The 27,180-nt window shown below is 45.2% G+C and overlaps 1 protein-coding gene and 1 pseudogene across 4 annotated transcripts in view; one reads left to right on the top strand and one right to left on the bottom strand.

The window, feature by feature from the left end:
- The window catches only part of EXD2 (exonuclease 3'-5' domain containing 2), a 94,238-nt gene extending 80,654 nt beyond the window's left edge, over positions 1-13,584 (top strand). For all 4 annotated transcript variants that reach the window (XM_067732377.1, XM_067732360.1, XM_067732352.1 and 1 more), the window contains 5 exons: positions 5,152-5,483; positions 6,498-6,604; positions 6,855-6,990; positions 7,636-7,992; positions 10,405-13,584. In XM_067732377.1, the coding sequence (XP_067588478.1) occupies positions 5,152-5,483; positions 6,498-6,604; positions 6,855-6,990; positions 7,636-7,992; positions 10,405-10,621 (1,149 nt within the window). In that variant the 3' untranslated portion in view covers positions 10,622-13,584. The remainder of the gene's footprint in view (positions 1-5,151; positions 5,484-6,497; positions 6,605-6,854; positions 6,991-7,635; positions 7,993-10,404) is intronic.
- Positions 13,585-17,454: 3,870 nt separating this feature from the next.
- On the bottom strand, positions 17,455-19,076 carry LOC137221888 (large ribosomal subunit protein eL21-like; annotated as a pseudogene).
- Between the last annotated feature and the right edge of the window lie 8,104 nt (positions 19,077-27,180).

Raw genomic sequence — 27,180 nt, 5'->3', positions numbered from 1 at the left:
GGTATAGCCATACAATGGAATATTATTCAGCAATAAAAAGCTACAACATGGATGAGTCTTGAAAACATTGCGCTAAGTGAAAGAAGCTAGTCACAAAAGATCACATATTGTATGATTCCATTTATATGAAATATTCAGAACAGGCAAATCTATAGAGACAAAAAATAAATTAGTGGCTGCCTAAGACTGGAAGAAGTGGGGGATGACTGGTAAAGGATATAAGTTTTCTTACTGGGCTGCTGAAAATGTTCTAAAATTGACTGTGATAAAGGTTACATAATTCTGTAAATAATGCTAAAAATTCTAAATAAAATTCTGAAATTTCTGAATCCTGCAACATCTGTAAAAGACATCTTTGGGACTGTTGGAGACATTAGAATACAACTGTTAAAGTTCTTGGGTGTGATAATGGTGTTGTGATTATGTAGGAGAGTGTCCTTGTTCTTAGAAGATACACACTAAAGTATTTAGGGATGAAGTAAATATCATAATAACTGCAACTTAATTTTGAAAAGTGTTCAGCTCCCCCCCAAAAAAAAGTATTTGTGTGGTGTATGTATTGTATTATAAAGAGATAAAGCAAATGTTGACAATCGTGAATGTCAATTATCATTCTTTTAACTTTTCCTTAGGTTTGAAATCTTTCAAATAAAACATTGGGAAGAAAAAGTTAATTGCTACCAAATTTGAAACCAAATTTGTGATCCATATTATTGTGAGAATTTCCAAAGACTCTTATTCATTCTTCATTTTAAAATTCTTGTTTTTCTAATTATAAACATAATGCTTAATGAGATTTTGTAAAATACAGAAAATAATATTTAAATTTGACATTTAAAAAAATGGAATGAGGGCTTCCCTGGTGACGCAGTGGTTGAGAGTCCGCCTGCCGATGCAGGGGACAGGGGTTCATGCCCCGGTCCGGGAGGATCCCACATGCCGCGGGGCGGCTGGGCCCATGAGCCATGGCTGCTGAGCCTGCGCGTCCGGAGCCTGTGCTCCGCAACGGGAGAGGCCACAGCAGTGAGAGGCCCACGTACTGGTATAAAAAAAAAAAAAAAAAAAGGAATGAGAGCACAAAGCATATGGCCAGGTATTTTTGACTAGCGAGTTTTATTATCAATAACTATTAATATAAATTAAAGTCAAATGTCAGTAACTGTAAGTCTTTTCTCTCAGGCCACTCAGTTTCTCCAGACATGAATCTCCTACTCTTCTGCCCAGGAGGTATCAGCCCCACAGCCTATATTCTGGTAGCTGAGTGGGAGAGAAGGTGACGGTAGTCTTATCATTTAATATGTAGGTTTTCCCATAATCCCCCTTTTTCCTGGTGACACTTTGCCCCCAGCCTCTGCCATGCCTGGTATTACCAGGTCCAGATCCTCTGTGATTTAGCCACTATATGACTTAAACTTGTCAAAACCCAAACTCTGCCCACCGAGTAAAACAAAGCAGAAATATGAGTTTATTGCAACAGTTTTGACCTGCAAGCTGGGAAACTCAAGGCCATGGGAGCAATGAGTTTCAAGTAGCTCACAGACTAAAGGGTTTTCATTGGGTAAATGTGGAAGATTTTTGGCTTTTTCAGCTGATTGTTTGCCTAGTGGTCTTCTTCCTTATTTGGATCAGGATAGCTGAGACAGGGGAATAAGGAAGTCTGAAGATGGCATGAACAGACTCAGTGTTTGGAGATTGACTGATATCCTCTGCTGATTTCTGAGGAGAGCTGTAAATTCCTGCAAGTTATGTTAAATAAAGTTTCATTTTCTTTAATGCGCCTGCATTGGCCACCTCCATTTTGTCTCTGACATAAGTGACTCCATTTTAGTTTTGGTTCTACAAACTTCTACTCTTTTGGGTCAGGGAAGGAGTAATTGCCTGTCCCTATGCCGTAAGAGAGGAGATCTGGGGTTGTAAGTGTTATTTACAGAGACTGTCACCTGATCCTCCTGTTTTCACCTTGTATCATTGCTTTTATAGATACCTGGTGCCTCGCATTCTTTATACTTTGCCATTCTTTGTGGCTCAGATTAATTTGATTTTTGGATTTTTTGCTTACTACCCCCTACAGGCCTAGATTTCAACCTTCTCTTGTTTGCTTAGTTTGTTCATCCTTCTAAAACATTGTGTTGTGGTTTTTTGTTTTTTTTTTTTTTGGACCGCACCACATGGCATGCAGCAATCCCAGTTCCCGACCAGGGGGAACCCATGCACCCTGCAGTGGAAGCGCAGTCTTAACAACCAGACCACCAGGGAAATCCCCCAAAACATTGTTAATGGAAAGCGTTAGCAATAGTTAGTATCTTAGGATTAATATTATCCTGTGAGAGAGTTCTGGGAATCAAGTTATCTGATTTGTTTTTTCTAAAGCCACTTCAGATTTGCTGCGACCCTGAGTAAGTTACTTCTTTGTGCCTTGGTAGGTTCATTCCTTCCTTTCTTTTAATAGTTTTATTGAAATGTAATTTACATACAATAAAATGCACCCATTTAAAGTATACAAGTCAGGGACTTCCCTGGCGGTCCAGTGGTTAGGACTCTGCCCTTCCACTGCTGGGGGCCCGGGTTCGATCCCTGGTTGGGGAACTAAGATCCTGCAAGCCATGCAATGTGGCCAAAAAAAAAAAAAAGTTTACAATCAATGGATTTTAGTATATTTACAGAGTTGTGTAACCATCACCACAATCTAGTTTTAGAACATTTTCATCACCCCAAAAGAAACCCCATACCCATTAGCAGTCACTTCCCATCTCACCTCCCCAACACCCCAGCCTTCGGCAACCGCTAATCTACTTTCTGTCTCTATAAATTTGCCTGTTCTGGACATTTCATATAAATGGAATCATACAGTATGTGGTTTTTTTGGATTGGCTTCTTCACTTACCATGTTTTTGTGGTTCATCCATGTTGTAGCATCTATTGGTACTTCATTTCTTTTTTATTGCTAAATAATGCTTCATTGTATGGATAGACCACATTTTGTTTATTCGTTTATCAATTGGTAGAGATTTGGGTTGCTTTCATTTTTTTAGCTGTTATGAATAAGCCACTATGAATATCTGTGTATAAGTTTTTATGTGGACATACATTTTCAGTTCTCTTGGGTAAATACCTAGGATGGAATTGCTGAGTCATATGGTAACTTTATGTTTAACTCTTTGAGGAACTGCCCAACTATTTTCCAAAGCAACCATACCATTTTATAGTCCCAGCAGCAATATATGAAGGTTCCAATTTTCCATAACCTTACCAACATTTATTATTATTCATCTTTTTGATTAGAGCAGTCCTAGTAGGTGTGAAGTGGTATTTCGTTGTGGTTTTGATTTATATTTCCCTAGTGACCAATGATGCTGAGCATCTTTCATGTGCTTATTGGCTATTGGTATATCTTCTTTGGAGAAATGTCTGTTCAGATCCTTTGCTCACATTTTAATTGTGTTGTTTGTCTTTAAATTGTTGAATTTTAAAAGACGTGTGTGTGTGTGTGTGTGTGTGTGTGTGTGTGTGTATTCTTTATGTATTCTGGATACTAATCCCTTATCAGATATATAATTTATAAATATTTTCTCCCATTTCCTGCAGATTGTCTTTTCACTTACTTGATGGGATCATTTAAAGCATGAAAGCTTTTAATTATGATGAGGTCCAGTTATCTATTTTTTCTTTTATTTCTTTTTTCTTTTGGTGTCATATCTAAGAAATCATTGCCTAACCCAAGGTCATGAACATGTACTCCTCTGTTTTCTTTTTTTTTTAAATAAATTTATTTACTTATTTATTTTTGGCTGTGTTGGGTCTTTGTTGCTGTGCGTGGGCTTTTTCTAGTTGTGGCGAGCGGGGGCTACTGTTCGTTGTGGTGTGCGGGCTTCTCCTTGCGGTGACTTCTCTTGTGCGGAGCATTGACTCTAGGTGTGCAGGCTTCAGTAGTTGTGGCTTGCAGGCTCTAGAGCGCAGGCTCAGTACGGTTAGTTGCTTAGCTGCTCTGCGGCATGTAGTATCTTCCCGGACCAGGGCTCGAACCCATGTCTCCTGCATTGGCAGGTAGATTCTTAACCACTGTGCCACCAGGGAAGTCCCTCCTATGTTTTCTTCTAAGAGTCTTATGTTTTGGCTCTTACACTTAGGTTGATAATCCATTTTGAGTTAATTTGTGTGTGTGGTGTGGAGTAGGAGTCCAACTTTATCTTTTTGCATGTGGACATCCAGTTATTCCAGCATCATTTATTGAAAAGTGCCTTGGATTCCTTATCATTTGGAAATAATTTGTTAAAAATCATTCTGAACTCTTCACGTTCAAGCACCCTCTTTTCCTGTGGGAGACAACTTGCTGACAGAGATGTAGATGGTTGGGTCTAGGTGGAGAATTTTACCCAAACCTTATTTTTCTATTCTTTTTTTCTATTATTCTAAAAGCACACAAAAAAATCCATACTAATAGTTTTATTTACCAGGCTTGATTATTAAAGGTGAATTAAAGGAATTTTAAAGTCCTCACATGCTTTGTTGGGAAGAGCTATTAATTATAGTTTTGACAACTTTTATTTATGACCAGCTTGCCTGTGCCTAGTTGCCTGGGTGAATGACTTACTATTAATAAATACATAAATTCCAGAAGTGGGCCCTTGTGACTTTTGATTTGAGGTCCATGTTTGAAACTGTTTTCCTTGTTTTACACATTGTATTAATATGTACAGCAGTTTGTTTCTGATCAGTAGTCACACAGGCCTCTTAATGAATCTTGGTTTCAGTTTTCTAGATGATGACAGTTTCCAAAGTGAAGTTGTCAGACCTGTGGTAACTACCCTACCCCAAACTTGAGAAAAATCTGTCCAGCAGGTTTGGTAGCAGATAGAAAGAAACTTCACTGATTTATATAGATTAGGAATTTTGAGCACATAGAGTAGGTCATTATTTTAGCTATGTTAGTTAAAAACATAGAGAACGTGAGGATTCATTATACTATTTGATTTGTTTTTGTATCATTTGAATTGTTTTGTAATTAAAAGGTTTTAAGGAGTACATGGTGCCTGGGTTGCTGTACATCTTGAATTGGAACCTAAAAGTTGTCTGTGTCTTGGCGATTGATTTTGAAGTTGCTCTCTCTGGTTTGCCTTCCGGATTCCACTGATCTCTGACTTTTCTCTTCAGGTAATTTATGCTGCCAGGGATGCCCAGATTTCAGTGGCTCTCTTTCTCCATCTTCTTGGATACCCTTTCTCTAGGAATTCAACTCTAGAAGAAAATGATGACTTCATTGGCTGGAGAAAAGTCTTGGAGAAATGTCAGGATGTGGTAGATATCCCATTCCGAAGCAAAGGAATTAGCAGATTGGGAGAGGAGGTTAATGGGGAAGCAACAGAATCTCAGCAGAAGCCAAGAAATAAGAAGTCGAAGACCGATGGAATGATGCCAGGCAACCACCAAGGGAGAGACCCCAGAAAACATAAAAGAAAGCCCCTTGGAGTGGGCTATTCTGCCAGGTAACTGAGTTGTTCCATGTCTAGTAGAGCCCAAGGCCCAGCTTCCAGCAAAAGGCATGATGCCTTACCTTGGCTCTGGGGAGAAGGCTAGTGCGGTAAGGCGGCAGAGGCTCTCCAAGGATTAATTCTATTTTTCCTTTCCTTCAAGGACATTTGGAGCTATCCTTCGATTTACTTGTATATTTTTTCCTTTTGCCCTTCTTCTACTTTTTTATTTGTGGGCAGTTGGAGTGAAAAGGAGGAGAGCTTAACCTAGCTTTGTCACTGACCTTGATGTGACCTTAGACCTGTACTTTTCCAGTTATAAGTGAGGGCATAATTATTATTCCTTGCTTGCTTCAGGACAGCTGTGAAGGTAAAATGAAGTGCCTCATGCTTTTCAGGAGACGTGCATCATCTGACCTCTTGTTCATTTGGCATTTGATTATTTGGAATGGCATCCAGTCCTAAGCCGATGTTAATTCTCTAGCCGATGGGAATTTTCCTGTACACCTTATGCCTCTACTGCAGAAGGATGACTAATAAGTACTTTGGAGTGGAAGTTTGGTCCCTATAGTAAAGTGCCTTTAGGAATTGTGTGATTAAATTGAAGCAACTATTGCAGATGAGCCAGAAATAAATCCACGTGGCACCCATTACTTTAGCTTGAAGTTCTTTCATTTTAATTTACTTTGTTAATCCAATGATTACTCTACAGGGAAGTTTTCCTGGTGTTCTGTTCCTGCGTGCTTTCATGATAGAACTACGTAAACACTACCCAACTCACTCTCTAATGTTCCAACCTATGAATATAAAAACTAATAGTATAAACTGATTCATTTTAATTTCTCTTTCCTAGCCCAGTGCAGATGGAGGAATAAACATGATTTCTTGCCACGTTTTTTTTTTTTTCCCCAAAAATGTAATGTTTGACCCTAGTGTTGAATAGTTTGGGTCACTCAATATAGGAAGGCAACTGGTACCTTGATCAATAGTTAGCTCCCAGTTTTAGATTTCTCTCTCCCTTCCCCACAGAAAATCACCCCTCTATGATAACTGCTTTCTCCACGCCCCTGACGGACAGCCCCTCTGCACTTGTGATCGAAGAAAAGCTCAGTGGTACCTGGACAAAGGCATTGGAGGTTTGAGATTCACCTGTCATATTAGACTTATAATTAGGTGCATGCAGGCACTGACCGGAGTGGGCATGAGATAAGGCAGAGGGATGGGATGGATAGAAGGCAGAGAGACCTAGAGACACGTGGGATGGGGCTGTTCAGAACCCAGAAATAGAGATCTCTGCCAGGATACAGCAGAGAACAACTGAGGTGGTGCTTCTTCCTTGTGGGAGAGGTGGACAGTCATACACTAACACTGCTTCTTTCCTCTAAGAGCTGGTGAGTGAAGAGCCTTTTGTGGTCAAGCTACAGTTTGAACCTGCGGGGAGACCTGAATCCCCGGGAGACTACTACTTGATGGTTAAAGAAAACCTGTGTGTAGTGTGTGGCAAGAAAGACTCATACATTCGGTGAGTGTGGGCTGGGCTGCCCTGTTGGAAATTGTCCTTCAAGCCACACGCAGAGCCCTTGGCGGGCTTGACTCAGTCTGCCTACTTTGGCTGGGAGACTTGTCCCCAGGGGGCATCCCAGTGTCCTCAAGAGCTTCAGCACTCTGCCTGGCCTTGCTGTAGTGGCTTCTGCCCCTCCTGAGCCAGTTCTTAGTTTCCGGAATGAAGCACTCTTCTCGATAACAGTTTGCCATGAAGAGAGTCGTTCCCTTTGCTCATGAAGGAACGGAGACCTTCCTTCCTTAGGAAGCTGCCTTTCTCTCTGTGTCCTCATGATTCTCCCTTGATACTTTTCCTTCTGGGAGCACAGCCTTCCCAAAGGTTGTTATTAGCCTCTCCCTGCCCCTGGCCTGCCAGAGGAGTCTGACCGCCGGTGGCCTGCACTCACTTCAAGGAGAGGAGAACCCAAGGCCTGTATGTAGGTGGGCCAAGAGTGGAATAGGTGGTATGGCCTTAATGTCACCTCTGCTGGGCTGTGGGACCCAAGCTCCTCAGGAGTGTTTAGGCCCAGATCAGAACGCTAGTAGCCTGCCTGCCTGCCTGCCGACTCCGTGTATGTTCTGTGTCGTGTGCTAATGAGCATTGCCTTCTGTTTGGCCTCTTTAGGAAGAACGTGATTCCGCATGAGTACCGGAAGCACTTTCCCATCGAGATGAAGGACCACAACTCCCACGATGTGCTGCTGCTCTGCACCTCCTGCCACGCCATCTCCAACTACTATGACAACCACTTGAAGCAGCAGCTGGCCAGGGAGTTCCAGGCCCCCACTGGCTCCGAGGAGGGCTTGCGCCTGCTGGAAGATCCTGAGCGCCGGCAGGTGCGTTCTGGGGCCAGGGCCCTGCTCAACGCAGAAGGTCTGCCTGAGCACCGAAAGGAGGAGCTGCTGCAGGCGCTCAGAGAGTTTTATCACACAGACACGGTCACAGAGGAGATGCTTCAGGAGGCTGCCAGCCTGGAGACCAGGTACGATCTACAGTCCTGCTCAGAGGGCATTGAGGACTAGTCCAGTGACTTAACCCCGACTACTCAGTGAGAATGCTTGCCAGGAAGGGAGCAGTGGTCGTCCAGGCGCAGTGCGCAGCCTCGTGCTTACCCCATTGAGTCTCTGTGGCTTAAGATACCATGCGGGTGGGATAGAGCAATCTGTTTGCTAATTTACTTTCCACAGGAGACTTGCCTTCTATCCTTGACCCTTCGAGGTCATATACTTATGTCCAGCCATTTTCATGCTTAGCAGGAGAGTTCAGGGACACTGGAGTTGTACCTTATACATTCTCTGCAGAAGTAAATCCTCAGGTCAGCTCATAAGAGGAAAATAAGAGTCAAAAAATATCCTCCAGGGCTTCCCTGGTGGCGCAGTGGTTGAGAATCTGCCTGCCAGTGCAGGGGACACGGGTTCGAGCCCCAGTCTGGGAGGATCCCACGTGCCGCGGAGCAGCTAGGCCCGTGAGCCACAACTACTGAGCCTGCGCATCTGGAGCCTGTGCTCCGCAACGGGAGAGGCCGCGGCAGTGAGAGGTCCGCGCACCGCGATGAAGAGTGACCCCTGCTCGCCGCAACTAGAGAAAGCCCACGCACAGAAACGAAGACGCAACATAGCCAAAAATAAATAAATAAATAAATAAAATTTAAAAAATATATATCCTCCAGTCTCTGGAGTTGCCCGTGAAGTACAATGTGTGTGGTTTTGCCTCTCTTCCCTTATCTAGGTCTGTGGGAATTGAGACAAATGGATTCATGTTTCTTGTCTCACCTGTACTCCGGGGTGTTGGCCTACTGAATGGGATGTTGGCCAGAATTGCTGTTACTATTTAAATTACTTTTTACCTTTTTCCTTCCTTGCTTGCTTTCTCTCTCTTTCCCCGTCAGTACATAGTTGAATTCATATCATTTAATTCAGTGTCCCTAAATGAGAAGCATTTTTTGGTCCTGAGAAATAAATGGGCACATGGCCCAGATGATAAAAACTCCGGGCTACCTGCTATAGTTTTGCTTCCCAACTTGCCACTTCTTTCAATGGTAACAGGGGTTGAAATAATTAAACTGATAAGGTCGCAAATCCTGGTAGTTATGCTGGTTGCCTTAGTGTTTTGTTATAAAAACAAAACAGCCTTCCCCCACGAACTTAATTATAGCAAAAAATATTTATTGAACAAATGTTGTATAGATATCCTAATCTATTCCACCAAGTTAATAAACTTTATATAAATTGCCTTAATTATTTCTTATAACAACCCTATGAGGTAGGAGTTTCTTACTGGTAACTGCTAACATATCCTATATCTTTAAAATCTTTTAAAATTTTAAAAAATTATTCTTAAACTTTATTCTTAAAACTGTTTTCCAAGTTTTATATTAGATGCCCCGAGGTTAACGTTAAGTAACTTACCAAGGTCATATTACAAATTAATGAGACTGGCTCCTTTAACCAATTCCCAAATGTATTTCCTAAAACAGCTAAACTTGCCCTTTCAGTGACAGACCTTTCTAACAAATTCATCTTGCTGACTTGGATGGAAGGGTGCTGGGCTTGGATATCTAGGACCGAGAAGAACAGCTGTTTGGGGAAAGTTTAGGCAAGTTAGTGGGATGCTTGTGAGCTGAATAAGAAAATGCCCTGCAAATACCCAGGGGGCACGAACACTGCTGGTTAGCGAGGACTGAGAGTAGGGTATGGATTGTAGGGAGAGGAACTGAGCCCCGGGCAGGGAGCTTCCTTTATTCATAGGAGCTGACGGTACTGTCCACAAGCTATCTTAGTTAGAAAGGAAGCAGGGATTCATCTTCTCATTAAACAGCACTAGCTGTGCAACCAAGCAACCACGGTAGAGTTTCATCGCAACAGAAGCACGTCTTGTGGATGTGGTTTGGCATTCTTTGTATAAGAAGGAAGACACCGAAGAAATATTACCACCTTCATTTTACATTCAGGTGTTACACTGTGCTGAAAACCTGGAACACGCGGGCTGATTGAACAGCTAATATAAAGACTGAGTATGGTTCAGAATGAGTAACTTAAAAGAAGTAACTGGGGAACCCTGGAGTCAGTGAAAGACCAACATTCTTCACCCATCATCAGCCAGACAGCGGGGCCTCTCTGGTGGGGGCTGAGCATTATGCAGTGGCCTTCCCATAAGTATAGATCAGAATCCCCAAATGCCTTCTGCTGGATTGTGTGTTATATGTCCAAACTATTTTTAAAAAGGCAGATATGGGAAAGAGGATGGTTTTAAAAGCATCAAAATGACCAACGCTTTAGGAATGCAGCAGCCTCTCTGTAACCCCTGTCGAAGCATCTTGGCCCATAGCATTTGGAGCCACTGTGTTACTGTCCTGCTTGTTTCCCTCAGACCCATGTACTTTGTGTCCTGACAGGATCTCCAATGAAAACTACATTCCGCACGGGCTGAAGGTGGTTCAGCGCCACACCCAGGGCGGGCTGCGCTCCCTCATGCAGCTGGAGAGCCGCTGGCGGCAGCACTTCCTGGACTCCATGCAGCCCAAGCACCTGCCCCAGCAGTGGTCGGTGGACCACAACCACCAGAAGCTGCTCCGGAAATACGGGGAGGACCTTCTCATCAAGCTGTCGTGATGGCTGCTTCCCTTCCACGTTGGGACAGCTGGGAAGCTGGAGCCAGGGGTGAAAATTTCACCTCTTCCTGTTTTAATGTCATTGTCAAAGCCTGGTGACACAACTCACAATACTAACCTGTACTGATCCCAGGATGCTTCTGGTGGAGCAAGGCTGTTGTTTTCAGGGGGAGCTTATGGTCTTGAGTTTTAGTTGGGCAGGGTGAGCGTTCTTTACTCCACCCTCTTATTTTATTTTTCTGGACAAATGGGAGGCTTGGCCTTCATTTTACTCTCCCTCTTCTGCTTTCCCTGTGCAGGCGACAAATGAAGGATTCTCCCTGAAGTGTCTTGTCAAGACACTCAGGTTTTTAATGCTTTTTCTCCCTGTCCAGCATGTTGGTTCATCTCAAACAGGAGCTGTCAAGTATTTCAAGCCCGTCAGGTTAGGAGGAGAAAAAACGTTCTTCTAGAGGTTGGAGAGGCGAAAAGGGGTCGGATTCCTATTCCCAGTTCAACCTCATAATTAGAAATTCTTTGGCCTAGTGCTGTGCGGTAACTCACCTGGTTGGGATCCAGCCCATCTGGGTTGCTTCGGTTTATGTCACATGCTTGAAAATGCTCCCGTTTACACATTCAGGACCAAAGCAGCAACTTCCTGCCATACGTTTTCACCCTAACGCTGGAGGGAATTCTTTTCTGGAAAGAGGCCTTCAGCCTGGGTGGGGCACAGAGAAGCACAAGAACCATCCCCCAAGAGAACTTGGATAATTTGCTCAGCTTTCCCTTTCGCTGTTTCTTGCAAGCCTCCTGCCCAGAACGGCAGGGTTTTTAGCTTAATCCCTTTCTGAGAGGAAGGTTATCTTTTCTCAGAATCAGTATCTGGTCCCTTCAGTGTTCCATCAGGTTTGCAATACTGACCTCTTTTAAGCTCTTAATTCTCTCCCAGCGTCATTTGGTTAGGTTGAGAGGACTTCTCCATCTCCCTTCACGCCTGGGACGCCAAGACTAATTAATACGTTTCGATGTTCAAAACGGTGGTGTTTCATCTTTCCAAACGTGAGGCCACCACTTGGAGTACGGAATCAACTTATTAGCGGTTAGTATTTTTATAAAGTATTAGGAAAACTTTCTTACCTTACAAGATCTTAACAAGCTTAAAAAAGAGCTTTATGGCCAGAGTTCAACAAGAGCTCTGTTCTTCCGGAATTGTGCCCGAGTTGGTGATGGTAGCTCTAACACTGGTAAATGAAACAACTAAGCACAAAGTTCATTGATTGTAAATGTAAAACCTTTTTCTTCATAATTTTATAAAATCGGCAAATACTCTTGGGGAAGGAGATCTTTATGCTATAGGTCCCTGCCGTGTGGCAGCCCATGATATGTGTGCAGGTGTCGTCGTGTGCCTCCGCCAACAGCTTTGGCCTGTCGACAGCGGCCAACAACACATGCACACCCTGCAGTTTGTTCCTCTGCCCTTTCATCCCCACTCATCCTCGAATAGGTGTCTCTGGGATCTAAACTAGAAAGTCTTGAAGACAAATAGTACCAGCTGGCTTGGGGACCGTTTGTTCAACACACTAAGGTTATTAGGGGGCAGGTTCCTCAGGGGCTGTTACTGCCCACAGCCCGGGGCGGAGAACCGTGGAGATGGATAAGTGGTTGTCGTAGTCAGGCTTGCCACAAGGGGGCGTCGTAGATCTTGCTTTATATTCATTCTTGAGAAATAAGGGGCATTGATAACACGGGTCCTAAACATAACTCATTAAATAAATTTAAAAAAAACATAACTCATGAGTTATGTTTCAGATCGTGTCTATCTCACTTTGAGTCATTTTGACAGCTTTACAAGAAAAATGTCTTCCTCCGAAACAAGAGAGTAGGCTCTTCCTTTCTCTTTCCCTGTGATTCTCATACTGAGAGGTGAGGACCACGTTAGGAGGTCGTTTAAGACGCTGTGGTTGCTGCAGAAGGAGGAATGGTTTCTTCAGTAGAGCTCCCTGCAAAGCTTAGTAATGTAGAGCCAGCAGCCGCGGTAGAAGAAACATCTAATCTGTGGCACCCTCGATTTCTCATCCTTTTCAGAGCAGTTACTGTGTAGGTTTGAATCTTTTTGTTTTCTGAGTCAGCCTTGGACGCCTTTCTCTAAGACTGACAATTGCTATCTCTAGTGAGTTATTTTAGGGCGGGCATATTTTAACATAAAATTTTTTTCTGATACAAAAGTAATGTGTATGCTTGTTAGAGACGAATCTAAAGAGAATGAAAATCCATCTTCCCTCCATGTAGCACAGAGCTAATCTCTGCTGGTATGTTTATGAATTTCCTTTCGGTATTGAAAAATGCATATAACATGTAAGGTGTTTAAACAAACTTGAGAGTCATATGTACAGCTTGGTATACAATTTTCTTTCCTCATTTAACATGGTATCACAAGTAATTTCTTGTGTCTTTAAATCTTGGAAAGTAGATTTGCAGTAACTCTACCTTGCTTTATTATCCATTCCCACACTGTTAAATTTTGGTTGTTTCAGATCCTTTGTTAATATCAATGATGTTGTGATGAACTTTTTTGTGTATAAATCTTTGACTATATCTTTGCTAACTTTTTTAGGTTAGAACCCTAGAAATTGGGTTGCGAGGAGGGGGACTCACATTGCTGGAGTGAGTACAAATTGATATCACCTTCTAGGAATTTCTGTGAAGGGAATGCTTCCCTTTGACCCTTTAACTCACGTCCCAGTGCATTTGCTGAGCTTCCTCCCCTGTGAGTAGGGGTGAGCGGACAGTGTCACAGCAAAGGCCTCTCTGAATGTGCCTGATTGTTACAACTGCAGGCTCAGAGTCTTTTCTCTGCTTCCCTTCTGTCTCCCATCCTCTATTGCCTCGTTCCCCCTTGCAGCAGTGTTTTTTGGAAATAGTTTGTTTTAAAATAAAAATGTAAAAAAAAAAATTAAAAATAAAAAAATTTATTTTAAAATAAAAGCTATAGACTTTTTTTTTCCCGATTGACAAGCAATTAGTGATTTGGCATCCTTAAGTGAACAAGGCACAATATTCAGGGATTTGTTGCCTCTTAAGAGTGCAGCCATAAGTTCCTTATTCTTATCCATGTCACAGACAGAGATCAGATGACAAACTGTGTTCTGTTGAAATAAAGCCATTTTAATCCCTCATTTTAGACTCTTAGGGACCCAGCAAGCAGAAAGAGCTTTTGTTCAGCTTTGTATTCTAATGTTTGGGACCCTAACATTTGACTATAATTTAAATTCTTTGTTACCTTGCCTCTTTGAGTTTTTCATTCATTCATTTACCTTTTCTTCCTTTTTTTGTTTGTTTTTTTCTTCATTGTGTCTCATCCTCTGAGAGGTATCAGAGTTTCTCATTTTTCTAGTTTGCTAATTGTTACATATTTTAAAAGGATCCTTCTTTCTGGTCTCTTGTCTTTTCTGTGGTTTACCTGGTCATTTTTTTAGAGTACTTCATCCCTCAGGAATACAGTGAGAATCAGTTTTTCTTGGATGAAATAAGCTGTAAGAGGGTATAAGAATGATTCTCATATAGTTAACTCTTGATCTGAGTAATATAAAAATAATACATAATCCTCAGAATACTCAGTTATCCTTTTTAGGTATTCACCAAGTTGCCCCCTCATGCTGGAACCAAATACCTCTGTCTTTCCCCAGTCCTGGGACAGTTTTGCATCAGGTGATGGAGCAGGGCTGACATGCAGCCAAATGTTCGTTCCACTTGTTCAAAAGTACCTGTTCCACCTACCCTACCAGGGAGATGTCTTTGCCTGCGGCACCAAGGTCCTTTACTTAACTGGCAACATGTTATTTGGGAAGGTGGGAAGTACACTAGACCATTGTTTCCTTCTAACCAGCTTTGTCTGTGGCCAACTCTGGTTATTGGCAGTCCCTAGACGCTGTGGGTACTGGACCAAATGGGCAATCACGTGGGAGATAACCAAGAGCTGACTTGCTGTGCATAGGAATAGGGAATGTCAAAGGACCTAGTTCACACATCCTGGGCTGTTCCCTCCTCCAAGGCAGTGGTACTTGCTGCCTTAAAAGGTCATTCTGTGCTCTGACTGAATGGAGATAGATAGTTAATCTCATACCCTCCAGATTGAACTCAAAGCATTTGCCCTCCTTGCAACTTCCTTGTTTTGTTTTGTTTTGTTTTTATTTGCGGTACGCGGGCCTCTCACTGCTGTGGCCTCTCCCGCTGCGGAGCACAGGCTCCGGACGCGCAGGCTCAGCGGCCATGGCTCACGGGCCCAGCCACTCCGCGGCATGTGGGATCCTCCCAGACCGGGGCACGAACCCGTATCCCCTGCATCGGCAGGCGGACTCTCAACCACTGCGCCACCAGGGAAGCCCAACTTCCTTGTTTCTAATTCTTGAATTTTTCTCTCGCTCGATAGGTAGCCTGTTGCCTTTCTGCCAGCATAAGCTTCCAGAGCTGCTGAGTTTACGGTCAGCATTATTATAAGCGTGATGTGTGGTTCAGATATTCCTGAGTTGGAGAGGCTCCTTATATTCTACTCCTGTTTCCCAGAGATCTCCCTTCTCAGGCTGCAACATGCTGGGGCAGAGTTGGGATTCTGACTACTCAGACCACCAGGGTATCTATTAAGTCCTGGATAAGAATCCAAAATTTGAGCTTAGTGAGCTAACAGGGCTGAAAAGAAATAGGAGATTGAGGCACAGGTAGTTTTAAAGAAGGTACATTTATCCGGTTGGTTGGGGTGATGGGAGTATAGTCTGTGGACTTCGTATTTTGCTTTTTCCTAAACTCAGTTGTATAGTGTGTTGGAGGATCAGAGGAGTGGGTTGGTGACCTGGGTTCTGGTTGTGGTCAACAGCTGTGTGTCTTTGGGCCAATCACTTAACTTTTCTGGACTCCTTTCTTTACCTGTAAAATTAGGAGTTTGAATTAGATGTGCTGTAGGGGCCCTCCTAGTGTAGCATTCTGTAATACATCCCACCGTTTCTTTATGTGGCATTTTCCCTTGGGTGCTGTGTACCTTCTGCTTCATCGCACACTCTCATCCCACCCCCAGCCCTGGGAATGGAGGCTGTGCGTGAAAGGAAGGGGGCGAGGGAAACAGGATGACACACGGTGTCCTCCTGGCCTCGTTGACTAGGGAGAAGCCTGCTCCCTCCATCTGGAGCTCCGCTGGAGGTCAAAATACTCTTCTCACCAGAGTTGTACTATGTGTGGCCTTAAGGAACTCACATTTCTATTCAGTTCACTATTTAACAGTAAAGAAAGAAGAGAAATCTTTATCTTCACCCACATCGCCAGTGCTGTAAGGCTTAATAAGGGAAAAGTACAGAGTAGAAATCAGGCAACTTTTGCCAAGTTCTGTAAATGGGAGGATGTTGGTGGGGGGTGAGGAGGGGGAAGAATGTTTCTCAGTTTAAAGATAGGAGAAATTAAGGCTGTGCGATAGAGAGAGAATTGGATAGAATTGGATACTTGAAAAGGAAAACATTAAACCAATAAGTTAAAAATATTCTCTTTTTTGGGCTTCCTGGGGGGCGCAGTGGTTGGGAGTCCACCTGCCAATTCAGGGTACACGGGTTTGTGCCCCGGTCTGGGAGGATCCCACGTGCCGCGGAGCGGCTGGGTCCGTGAGCCATGGCCGCTGAGCCTGCGCGTCCGGAGCCTGCGCTCTGCAACGGGAGAGGCCACAGCAGTGAGAGGCCCGCGTACCGCAAAAAAAAAAAAAAAAAAAAAAAAATTCTCTTTTTTTATGGTGTCAGGACTGCCTAAGAAAATTTGAGGGGTCCACTGTGTTAACACATTGTTCTCCATCTGTGGGTCCTAAGACAAGGTTAACTCCCAGGGAGACTTGAGAAGTCTCAGGGGCCTGCCTCTGTATAACCCTGACCTGCCTGGGACTTGGTCCTGCTTACCTTTGCCTGGCCACCGGTGAGACGGGACATGTGCAAAATGTAAAGTTTGTATTTTATAAACTGCTGAGAGACATTTTTCCCATTTCCGATATATCCATTCCCTGTGACCTGGCAGGAAATACATTTTCCATTCCATCCTTGTGCTTAGTTTCAGTCCCAAAGGGGTATAGTGTATTGGCTTTTCTTTGTGTAGCACAGATTTATTTGTACCAAGTATGCTAAACTTGAGGCTCTTTTCACAATAATCACTTCGATGTAGACGTGAGCCCCCATTTTCTACCAAATTGGGGGCATTTTGTTGATGTTTCAGAAAAAATGACCAGATAGCCAAAAGAGAGGCTAAAGTATATTTCTCTGCCCCCTCCTAGACGGACCCTAACTTTATCTAAAATGTTGACATCTTTTGTTAAATCTCATAGAGCCAACTGGAGCCCCAGTCAGCTGGCTTAGTTCCTGTCTAATCAAGATCTGTACGTTTGGCCCTGGAGGTTGGGTCAGCCTGAGCCGTAGCACACATGGCTCCCTCTGAGTTCTCGGATACAATGAGCAAGACTAAAGTTGGCTCAGAAAAGGAACAGAAGATGACTTGGGGTTAGTTTTTCCTTTTTTAAATGTTATACAAGTGCAGAGAGTTGGCTGCCATCCCCCTCTCAAACCATCAGCAGAGCTTGACCTTGGCCAAGATTTTGCCTCATCCTCTCGGCATTTTAGCATCGAGTTGCGTTTCAGCCGTGGAATGCTTAACCAAAAGCACATGCTGTAGTGGTAGTTTCCAAAGAGCAAGTTTTTGCAGGAAGTCCGCAGCGTGTTTTCTCAAAACAACAGTTTTCTCCGAACCGCCAACCCAATAAACCCCCAAATGGTGATTCTTTGGTTTATTTGTACACAAAGCTGGGATTTTTGTTGCTGTTAATAATACTTTATTGGAGTACAATATAATGAACATATAATAAAGTGTACAAATTTTAAAAGTACAGCTCAGTGAATTTTTACAAATGTATACACCCGTGTAATTATTAAGGGCTGGAGTTTTTTATATTACATGAAACATACATCCTGGTGATGTACAGCTTGGCGTTGGGAGGTTGTCCATTCATCTAACTGAGCAGATTACTGTAACGCAGCAAATCCAGGTCAAAATGCGGTAACATTTGGTGCTTCTGAGTCTGGGCACTTTGCCCTTTTGTCACACCTAGGGGACTTGGGTGCTGCAAAGCTTGGTGATGTTTGTTTTTAACAAGTTACTTTTAAGAATAGGTAATATGTGCACATAGTACAAAATTTCTTTTTAAATGTATAATGAAAAAGGAATCTCCTCCCCGGTCCTTTCCCTCCCTGACAATAACCACTGTTACTATTACTTCTTCATTGTGCGTCCTTCAGAGAGAGACAGAGACAGAATGTGAATGTGTGTGTGTGTGTGGGGGGGGTTGGTTTTTTTTTTTAAGTCTCAGGTTTCTTCTTTGATTGCTAAATAAGAATTTCTCTGCCCTTCTCCCCATACTCTAGGCTCTAGTCTAGGGCATTTGTGCAGCCTCAGTAGGATTAATCCTATTTGTCTTGTACTGTAAAGTTCATACTCTGGATCTGTCGTCTGGCTCCAAAGTCCGTGGTTCTCACAGGATTGGCCATGAGTTGATAATTGTCTAGGCTGGGTTTTTTGTTTCTTTTTCACAGTCCAGGCCTTTTATTTTCTTTACACCCATCATGCCATGAATTCATAGGGAATGGGCTCCAACAGTTCAGGCTCCTTTCCATTGGTTCTCACGAAGTGTGCTTCTCTGGGTGGAGCAGGCTGGTGCTTCAGTTGAATCCAAGTACCTTTCTCTTTGGCTTCCTTCTTTTTCTGATCATTTTCCTTCACCCGTTTCAGGAAGCTATCTCGGCTCTTAGAGTGCTTAATATGCTCGATATGCACGTTAATTCTCTTGGCAAGAATCTTGCCCTTAACCTGTTTGTTTACAATGATGCCAACAGCATGCTGGGTAACATTTTAGACTCTCCCAGTTTTGCCATGGTAACATTTGCGGGGCATTCCTTTTCGAACAGTGCCCATTCCCTTGATATCTACAATATCACCTTTCTTGTAGATTCGCATGCATGTGGCCAAAGGAGCAACTTCGTGTTTTCTAAAGGGCCTAGAGAACATGTAGCGGGTGCCCCTCCTCTTTCCCTTTGTGTTGATCATTTTGGCGAATTACTGGAAGATGGCTGTTCCGGCCGAAAAGAAGTAGGCTGGGTTTTTTACATTAGGCTTTCTACTTCTTTTAATATATATTTGAAATTTTCTGTAATAAATTTTTTTAAAATTCTTATTTCTTTAGCAGTAGCTCCTGCAACACACCTGTCTGCTTAAGTTTTGCGTTTGTTTTAAAGTAAGGTTTAAATTGCAACCTAAAAGCAAACCATAGATGGATCTCTAGATAGTCCCATCCTCCGCCCCCTACATCCATCCAAATCAGTCATTCAAAATCCCAAAGTTACAAACATGAACGAGGATGATTATTCACTTTCAAAAGCCATCCTTCTTTTTTTTTTTTTTTTTTTTTTTTGCGGTACACGGGCCTCTCTCTGTTGTGGCCTCTCCCATTGCGGAGCACAGGCTCCAGACTCACAGGCTCTGCGGCCATGGCTCACCGGCCCAGCCATTCCACAGCATGTGGGATCTTCCCGGACCAGGGCACGAACCCGTGTCTCCTGCATTGGGACAGGCGGACTCTCAACCACTGCACCACCAGGGAAGCCCCATCCTTCTTTTTAAACATAAGGTTGACTTCAAATTTATTTTGAAAAGCCAGCTTCTCTGGCAGGCAAAATTTCATTTGATTTGTACACTAAGTTTCTCAAGAATGTAAATCTCATGCAAAACAGAGGGCTTATATTCAGCCTTGAAAAGTATTTTATACAATATATGGGCTGAAGAGCCAGGGAAGGAAGAACCTCTCAGACCCACCCTCAGCTGGGGAGAAAACATAGTTTGCATGGTTTGGCCGCACCTCCTAGCGGCCACCTTATTTTGTACTCCTCTGTGACAGGTGGATGAGGGGTCAGGTCTTCTCCAGATCAGAGATTCCCAAAAGATACACAGCCCGGGGAAAGGTTTTCCAATTCAAATCCCATATGGTTTCCCTAGGGCCATTTTATCCTTGATGTCCTTTCATGCTCTCTACTTTGTCTTGCTGTAATCTGATCACCCAGGGCCTCTCCAGTTATCATTAAATATATTCCCACTGGTCAGGGAGCTCCCTTTGAGCACCCCTTTAGAGCAGCTGTCACATTTGAGCAGCATCTGTTTTCTGACAAGCTTGAAGACTGAATGAAGGAAGTCACTGAGTCTTTCCCAGTGGAAGTGCATGACACAAGTAACCTTTGGGACTGCGATCAGGATGCTGTGAGTTGAGTGGCCTGGCAGCTCGCGTGTGCAGGGAGAGGTGGGTGATTCCTAGATGGGGCAGTGGATCTTCATGGTCTCAGCCCTGTGGTCCATGCAGGGTCCTAACACTAGAATGGTTCCCTAAGCCTTTGGCTCCAGCTCTTTCTGGGCAGGGAAACAGAACGAGGCAAGACGCCTGGTGTGTTTTAAATAGATTTTGCTTGCTGCAGCCAATAAGCCCAATAGCTTGGGAGGTGAGTGACCCTTCCTGAGAGATTTCTGTTGCACCATTTCTCCGGCCTCCAGCCCCACAAGTGCCGACCACCCCCTCCCTTCCTGCTCCTTCCCTCTGACCTAACTCCCTTGCTTTCTGGATGCTTTCTGTTCAGCCCTTTCTGGTTTTAGTATTTATTACACTTCTATTGGCTTTCGCTCTCTGCTTTTTCTTTCCCTGAAGCTGTTTTTCCTCATGCGCTGTATCTTTTCATCTCTTGGAGTCTTGTTTCTGTCCACTCTCTCAAGAGCACATCTCCATCTTCTGCTCCTTGTCCGACGCTGTCATGGCTTCTCAATTGTCCCCTTGCCCCAACCTGGGCTTTATTGACCCTGGCAAGAAAGAATGGCGGGTGGAGGAATCCACCTTGAGCAATCCCAGTTGTGGGACAGGTAGTGGCTCCAGTCTGGGAAGTGGACCTTAAAGATGGCAGCTGTTTCTGGACACGGTGGCAGTGCAGTAGGCAAGCCAGAGGAGGAATCAGAGATGACAGGAGGGGTGGAGTGGCCCAGTACCCATCGCAGGTGACAGTCAGAAAAGGAGGTGGAAGAGGAAGGCCAGGTGGAAGCTGGATGTCGTGAGGGAAAGCTGACGAGGAACTGGCACCGGGGGAGAAAACCAGGGATGTGGGACCCTGCCAGAGATGCTGCAGCCCAGCTCTGCTGAGCAGAGGCAGGCAGAGTGGGGTTGGGGCCAGGAGAAGAGAGCACCTTAGAGACCTTTTCTCCCCACTCTTCTCTGGCCCTTTTGTTCTTTCTCTTTCATGTTTCTGTCTTCATGTTATATTAGCAGCAGAAAACAATATAAAACAAAAGGCAGTCTGGGGACTTCCCTGGTGGCGCAGTGGATAAGACTTTGCGCTTCCAATGCGGGGGGCCTGAGTTCGATCCCTGGCCACGGAACTAGATCCCACATGCATGCTGCAACTAAGAGTTCGCATGCCCCAACTAAGGAGCTGGCAAGCCTCAACTAAGTAGCCCATGAGCTGCAACTAAGGAGCCCACCTGCCACAACTAAGGAGCCCATGTGCCACAACTAAGGAGGCTGCCAGCTGCAATTAAGACCCGTTGCAACTAACTAACTAAATATTAAAAAGAGGGGGAAAAAAAAAAGAAGAAAAAAAAAAAAGAGGGAAAAAAAAGGCAGTCTGTCTTTGAAAGGGAATGGCGAGATCTGGAGGATTTAAGGCTGGATGCACTTCCGCCTATGCTGAACTCTTAGGTCCTTTGCCTGTCTGGCTGCTGGGGCCATGAAGGCCAGCCCCTTAATGGAGCACCTTGAATAAAGGCCCTGTACCAGCTTGACAGTCCAGCTGGAGTGCCACCAACAGTAGGAGTGGTGGCACTCCCCAGCAAGGGCAGCCAGCAGTAGTGTGCACCCGCAGACCCCCTCCAGGCACACAGGGCAGCCAGGGGAGCAGGGATGTTGGCTAACCCAGCCAGAGGGCTTGGGCTGAGGGGTGGCTTCCAGCGAATGATGCCAGCCCCATCATGGACTCCTCCCCTGCTAGGAACTAAGCTGCAGAGGGGCCTGTGCTCGAAGAAAGAGAAAGGAAAACTCTTGCTTAAAAAAGTTTTTAATTGAAGAGGTAATAAATGCACGTGGCAAAAAATTCAAAAGGTACAAAAGAATATATGCAGTGAAATCTCCCACGCCCGTTCACTGCGGGTTCCCCTTCTCAGAGGTGTCCCTGGATGTAACAATTTCTTGAACATTCTTCCAATTTCTCCTTTTCAGTTTGCTGTATTCTGGAAATTTTCAGATTCTTCATGCAGTGGAACATTTTAAATTGTCTGGGTGTATATGTATGTATGTAATATGGGCCAGGGGACCCAATGATAATAAAGAAAATTGTATCTCAGTTTATTGCCAATAATTCTTGCTGGGGCAGGGAATGGTTTAAAAAATTAAAATAAGTAAACAGAATCCTAAAATACCAGCACTAGAAAGGACCTTTCAAATTCTTTTGTACCAAAGATCTTATTTGAAACATAAGTAAGGGGTCACCAAGCTAGCCTATGGTACACCTAGGACTAAAACCCAGGTTCCCTACCTCCTAGTCATCCCCGTTGCCCGAGAACATACTAAATGCTCTGTCTTTAGGTAGTGGCCTTTGTAAAGGTATGTGATTCAGAAATGGAAGGAAAGACAGATGCTTGGTCACGGATTTAGAAATTTCCTCCACTGGACACAAATATAGGGAAAGAAATCAGTAATTCCAGGAAAAACCTGAAGTCCAATTCCAACTGAAAAATAGCATGTGCGTGCACACACACACACACACACACACAGACACTGGCACCGGCAGAAGACAGAAGACGGACGTCCGTAAAGTCTATTGTCTGTCTCTCCTGCTGAGTCCAGCAGAGGCTGTGAGAGGTGGCACGACCCCCCGCTCTGCTGAAGAACCCGCGGCCCTTGGACTCACTGTCACTGGGATGCAGGTAGAGGCAGGCATCTTTGGGCAAGAGAAAGAAATGCCAACCTAGACTAGAGGAAGAGGACAGTCTGTGCAGGGACATGGGGACAGGGATGCCAAGGGAGAGCAGAAGTTGTGCCTGGCCAGGCCACCATGGAGCCCTGCCACCACTGGTCCCAGGAGCACTGGCAGCCCCAACTGTTTCTACCACCTACCAGGATGAAACACCCCAAGATTTATGTGCTGACAAAACGGCAGCATGATTTTAAAAATTCTCTCTGCTTTCACATCAGCTCCAGACACTGTGTACAATTTCAGTGTCCAAGCCAGACTGATGGGCCTTTTGATCGCTTCAGAGGGTGACTCCAGTGAGACGGGACACGTATGACTATAAACATTGGCTGTAGAAACCCTCAATTGCTTTGAAATGGTAAATTTCCAGGCAAAGTGGATCTGATGTCACACGCCTCCTGCATTAACAGCTTTTTCTTCCTCTTCAATTATTTTGGCTGGTAAGGGAGTGGAAATTACACTTCAGAATATATCGATGGGTATTTTCAGCCTTGCTGAGAGCTTCAAATTATATACCAATCCTGGGAACATTCCCTTAGTTTCCACTTCGCAGTTTCTCAAGGAAAATGGAGGTTTCGATTATAGGCACCATTAGATGGAAGGAAATGCAGGACCAGGACCACGGGTCTCTTTTCAATTCAAATGCTCTCTGGTCTTATCACCTGACCTATTTTTGAGCCAAATTTTGTTCGGCCCTAGGTGTAGAGGTCCATCCTAACATGTACGAGATGATGAGGTTCTTGATAAAAAGACGAGTATGTCTAACAGCCTGGGTCCAGGGCTTGAATCAGGGCATCTGACAGGCAGGGGGAAAAAAAAAAAGCCAGTTCTGTCTCTTCATCTTCACACAGGGATCCAAAAGTCCTGATCTCTGGTACACACGGCCTCTCCCCCGTGCTTAGGTGCTGGGTACACGGGCAGCCTCCCAGCTGCGTCTTTGCCCCAGCTGTGTTCTGGTTTTCTCTTCTCGACCTGACTGGCCTCTTCTGCTCTTCACCTGAGGACCAGACCTGGATTTACAGCTCCCTTCCTTGGCAGACCACAGAGAACTCAAGTTCAACTGAACAAGTCTCCCGAATCTGCTCCACGTCCTGTGTCCCCATTTCAGTTAGTGGTTACCTTACACCAAGGTACTTGTCTCCTACGCAAGAAATGTACATGTTATTCTCAAATCCTTTCTCTCGCCTCCACTCCAACTGATCCCCAAATCCTCTGAGTCTAACCCTCTTTCTCTTCTGCTCCAGTGTTTCTGCCCTAACCCAGGCCCACAGCACTGCTTGCTGGGACTGTTGCAAAGTCATTGTAATCCCCCACCACTACTCTCCAGCCTCTTCACTAAAATTTATAACTGATCCTGTCATTCCCTGTTACAAAATCTTGGGTGGCTCTCCGTGGCTTACCAGAATAAGTCCAAACTTCTTACAAAAGCATACAAGACATCTGTTAACTGGCCCATCTACCTCTCTAATCTCGTTACCATCACCACTCCCTACCCAGTACACACCACCCGCTGACCATTTCCTGGTCTCCCTCCCATACACTTCCACACGTTAGTTCCTTTCTTTGCTCTTCCTCTGTGCAGAATGCCCTTCCACATCTTGTCCACCTGCTTATCCTTAATACTCAGCTCTCAGATGACTCCTTCCTTGGATGAAGTCCCCTTTGTGTTTGACTAGAGTTCTGTTATACCCTTTTGTGACCATCTGTGCCTATTTCCCCATTATCAGTTACCGGGCTCCTCGGGCGGTGGAATCAGGTTTTGTTCATTTTTGTATTCTTGGAACCTAGAAGTGCTTGGCGTGGTAGGCATTCGAGAAGGAAAGGGAAGAAAGGGACTGGAAATACCACCCTAATGGGCAAACAGGCATTGGCTTACCATCTGAGTGGGCTAGGTGGCATTTTAGTGGGACAGAATGGGGAGTAGCAACCAGCCTGCTGCCCTAGATACTTATTCATTCATTTACTCATCGCACAGATACTTAGTGAGAGCTGCCATGATGGCCCATGCTGTGCTAGAATCTGGTGATACACAAAAGAAGGCTGCCAGGCCCAGAGGAACTCCCATTCGAGGGCAAGAGACAGGCATGTAACAGGCAGTGGCCTGACATTTTGGGCCAGCTGGTCTGCTCTGAGGATCTTTGCCACTCAGCTCCACAGAGGCTGTGGAGGAGGGGAAGGGGCGAAGGAGACAGGCAGTGAGATAGGGAGGTCAGGTAGGCCTTGCAAAGGGCTCTGCCTCCAGGACCAATTCTGCTGACCGGCTGGCTTTATTTATGCATTTCTCCTTTGTAGGAATTCCTTGCTGTTAAGAAAAAGCATGTGACACATTTCTAATTAGCCCTCTAACTCTGCAATCCTATTATTCCCAAATGTAGCAGCTGGGTCATTTCATGATCAGTAATAACTTTTGTAGTTCCTGCAGTTATTCACCAAATTGGGGTCATTCCTTCCCTGACTTCTGGTGGAACCACAGAGGATTTTCTCATCCCCTCATCTGGGGCAGCGGGGTTTGGCTCCCGGCCCCATGGTTGGGGGGCAGCCAGCTGCTCCTGTGGAAGCGCTGGGAGGGAACCTGGGTTACTCGCTACACCGGCCCACACTGACCCAGATGAGTTGCGCCCTTTCTCTGGGTTCTAGTCCTGCACCATCTCTCAGGTGCTTGACTTAAGACAGAAATGCATGCTGCACTGAGTACCCTGCCCATCTTCTTCCCTCCTTCCTTCCACCAACAAATACTAAATGAAGGACTTCCCTGGTGGCGCAGTGGTTTAGAATCCGCCTGCCAATGCAGGGGACACGGGTTCGAGCCCTGGTCCGAGAAGATCCCACATGCCGCGGAGCAACTAAGCCCGTGCGCCACAACTACTGAGCCTGCGCTCTAGAGCCCGCGAGCCACAACGACTGAGCCCATGCGCCACAACTGAAGCCCGTGCACCTAGAGCCCATGCTCCACAACAAGAGAAGCCACTGCAATGAGAAGCTCACGCACCACAACGAAGAGTAACCCCCGCTGGCTGCAACTAGAGAAAGCCCACGAGCAGCAGCAAAGACCCAGTGCAGCCAAAAATAAATAAAATAACAATAAACTTACATTAAAAAAAATACTCAATGAGCATGGACTATATACACCAAGCAGTGTTCTAAGCACTGGGGAGACAGATGAACAAAACATACAAGAAGCCCTGCCCTCATGGGGCTTATACTCCAGGGGCAGAAACTGATATAAAAAGCCACGGTTCTCAGACAAACAGAATGATGACTAATAAAGAACTGAGTTCCTTTCAAAGAGCCAGGTCCTCAACTTGATCTATAATGGTTCGTAGAAACTTAACTTATAAAAACCTTTTCCTTAGATACGCTGGTGCATTAAGTGGGGACAGTGGGTAGCATACCTGCCACCTGGTGGCTGGGTGACCTCTGCAGCCATCAGTCTCTTCATCTGTGAGATGGAGAGGGTGGAGCCTTCCTCACAGGGTCGTCGTGAGTGTTCTGAGATGGTGTATTGGCACAGTGTCTGTTTCATGGTAACGTACATTCTGTTCACCATCCCTGGCTCCTCTTTCCTGCTTCGAGCAGACATGGGAGTCCAATCAGTTCCCTTCAGCCTCCTTCTGGACCCCTGCTGCAGATGCAGACAGGACAAGAGGCTCCTGAGGTGCCCCAGAGTCTCGAGGGTAATGGGTAAGCCAGCGAGAATGGACACCCAGCAGAGGCTGCAGCCGTACACTCTGCCTCTCCCCTCCCCCCCAGCCCCACTGAGCAGAGGCTCTGGAAGAGGCAGCCATGCGCCTGTGGGGCAGGACAGTCATCCCTGTCGGAACCTGGGTGTGGCTGAAGAGGCCTGTCTGGGGTCTGTTCTCCTTCGCGGCCCAGGTGAGCAGTCCCCCGCAGGTGCCCTGGCGGGCCCTTCGGGAGTCCCCGTCACCCCAGCAGCCAGCAGCACTGCCTGTGAGAGTGGGCCTCCAGGGGACGCCGGTGGTTACCAAGCACTGGATTTTACTTGCTTCATTTCATCCTACCTTTCCCAACAATGCTGCAAGTTAAGGGCTGTCACTTCCCCATTTTACCGTTGAGGAAACTGAGGCTAAGAGAGGGAGTAAGAATTTGCCCAAGCCACTCTAACATGTGACGGAACCAGCATGTGAATTCAGGCTGTCCAGCTCCAGAGCTCGGGCTTCACACTGACCTATACCCTTTCTGCCCTCTGTTAACAACCCCAACCCCCAAATCCGCACATCAAATTCACAGGGGCAGACAGCTCCCTGGGACCTCTGGGAGCGCCGGGGCCACAGGGCACTCTGCCCAGCTTACCTGAGTGCTGGCTTCAGCGGCTTTAAAGAGAAGGGGACCGTGCCTGAGAGCAGTGACAAGGGAGACAACTGCAAGTCCAAAATGGCACAGCTGGAGGGACCTTGGAGGTCATCTCTCGGCAACCCTTCTTTTACCGAAAAGAAAACGGAGGTCCAGAGAGGGAAGTGAGGTGCCTACATGCAGAACTTCTACCACCCTGCAGACT

Source organism: Pseudorca crassidens, chromosome 1 (assembly GCF_039906515.1).
Source record: "Pseudorca crassidens isolate mPseCra1 chromosome 1, mPseCra1.hap1, whole genome shotgun sequence".
NCBI classification, from domain to species: domain Eukaryota; kingdom Metazoa; phylum Chordata; class Mammalia; order Artiodactyla; family Delphinidae; genus Pseudorca; species Pseudorca crassidens.
Note: the sequence above shows the minus strand (reverse complement) of the source record. Positions and strands in the feature narration are given on the sequence as shown.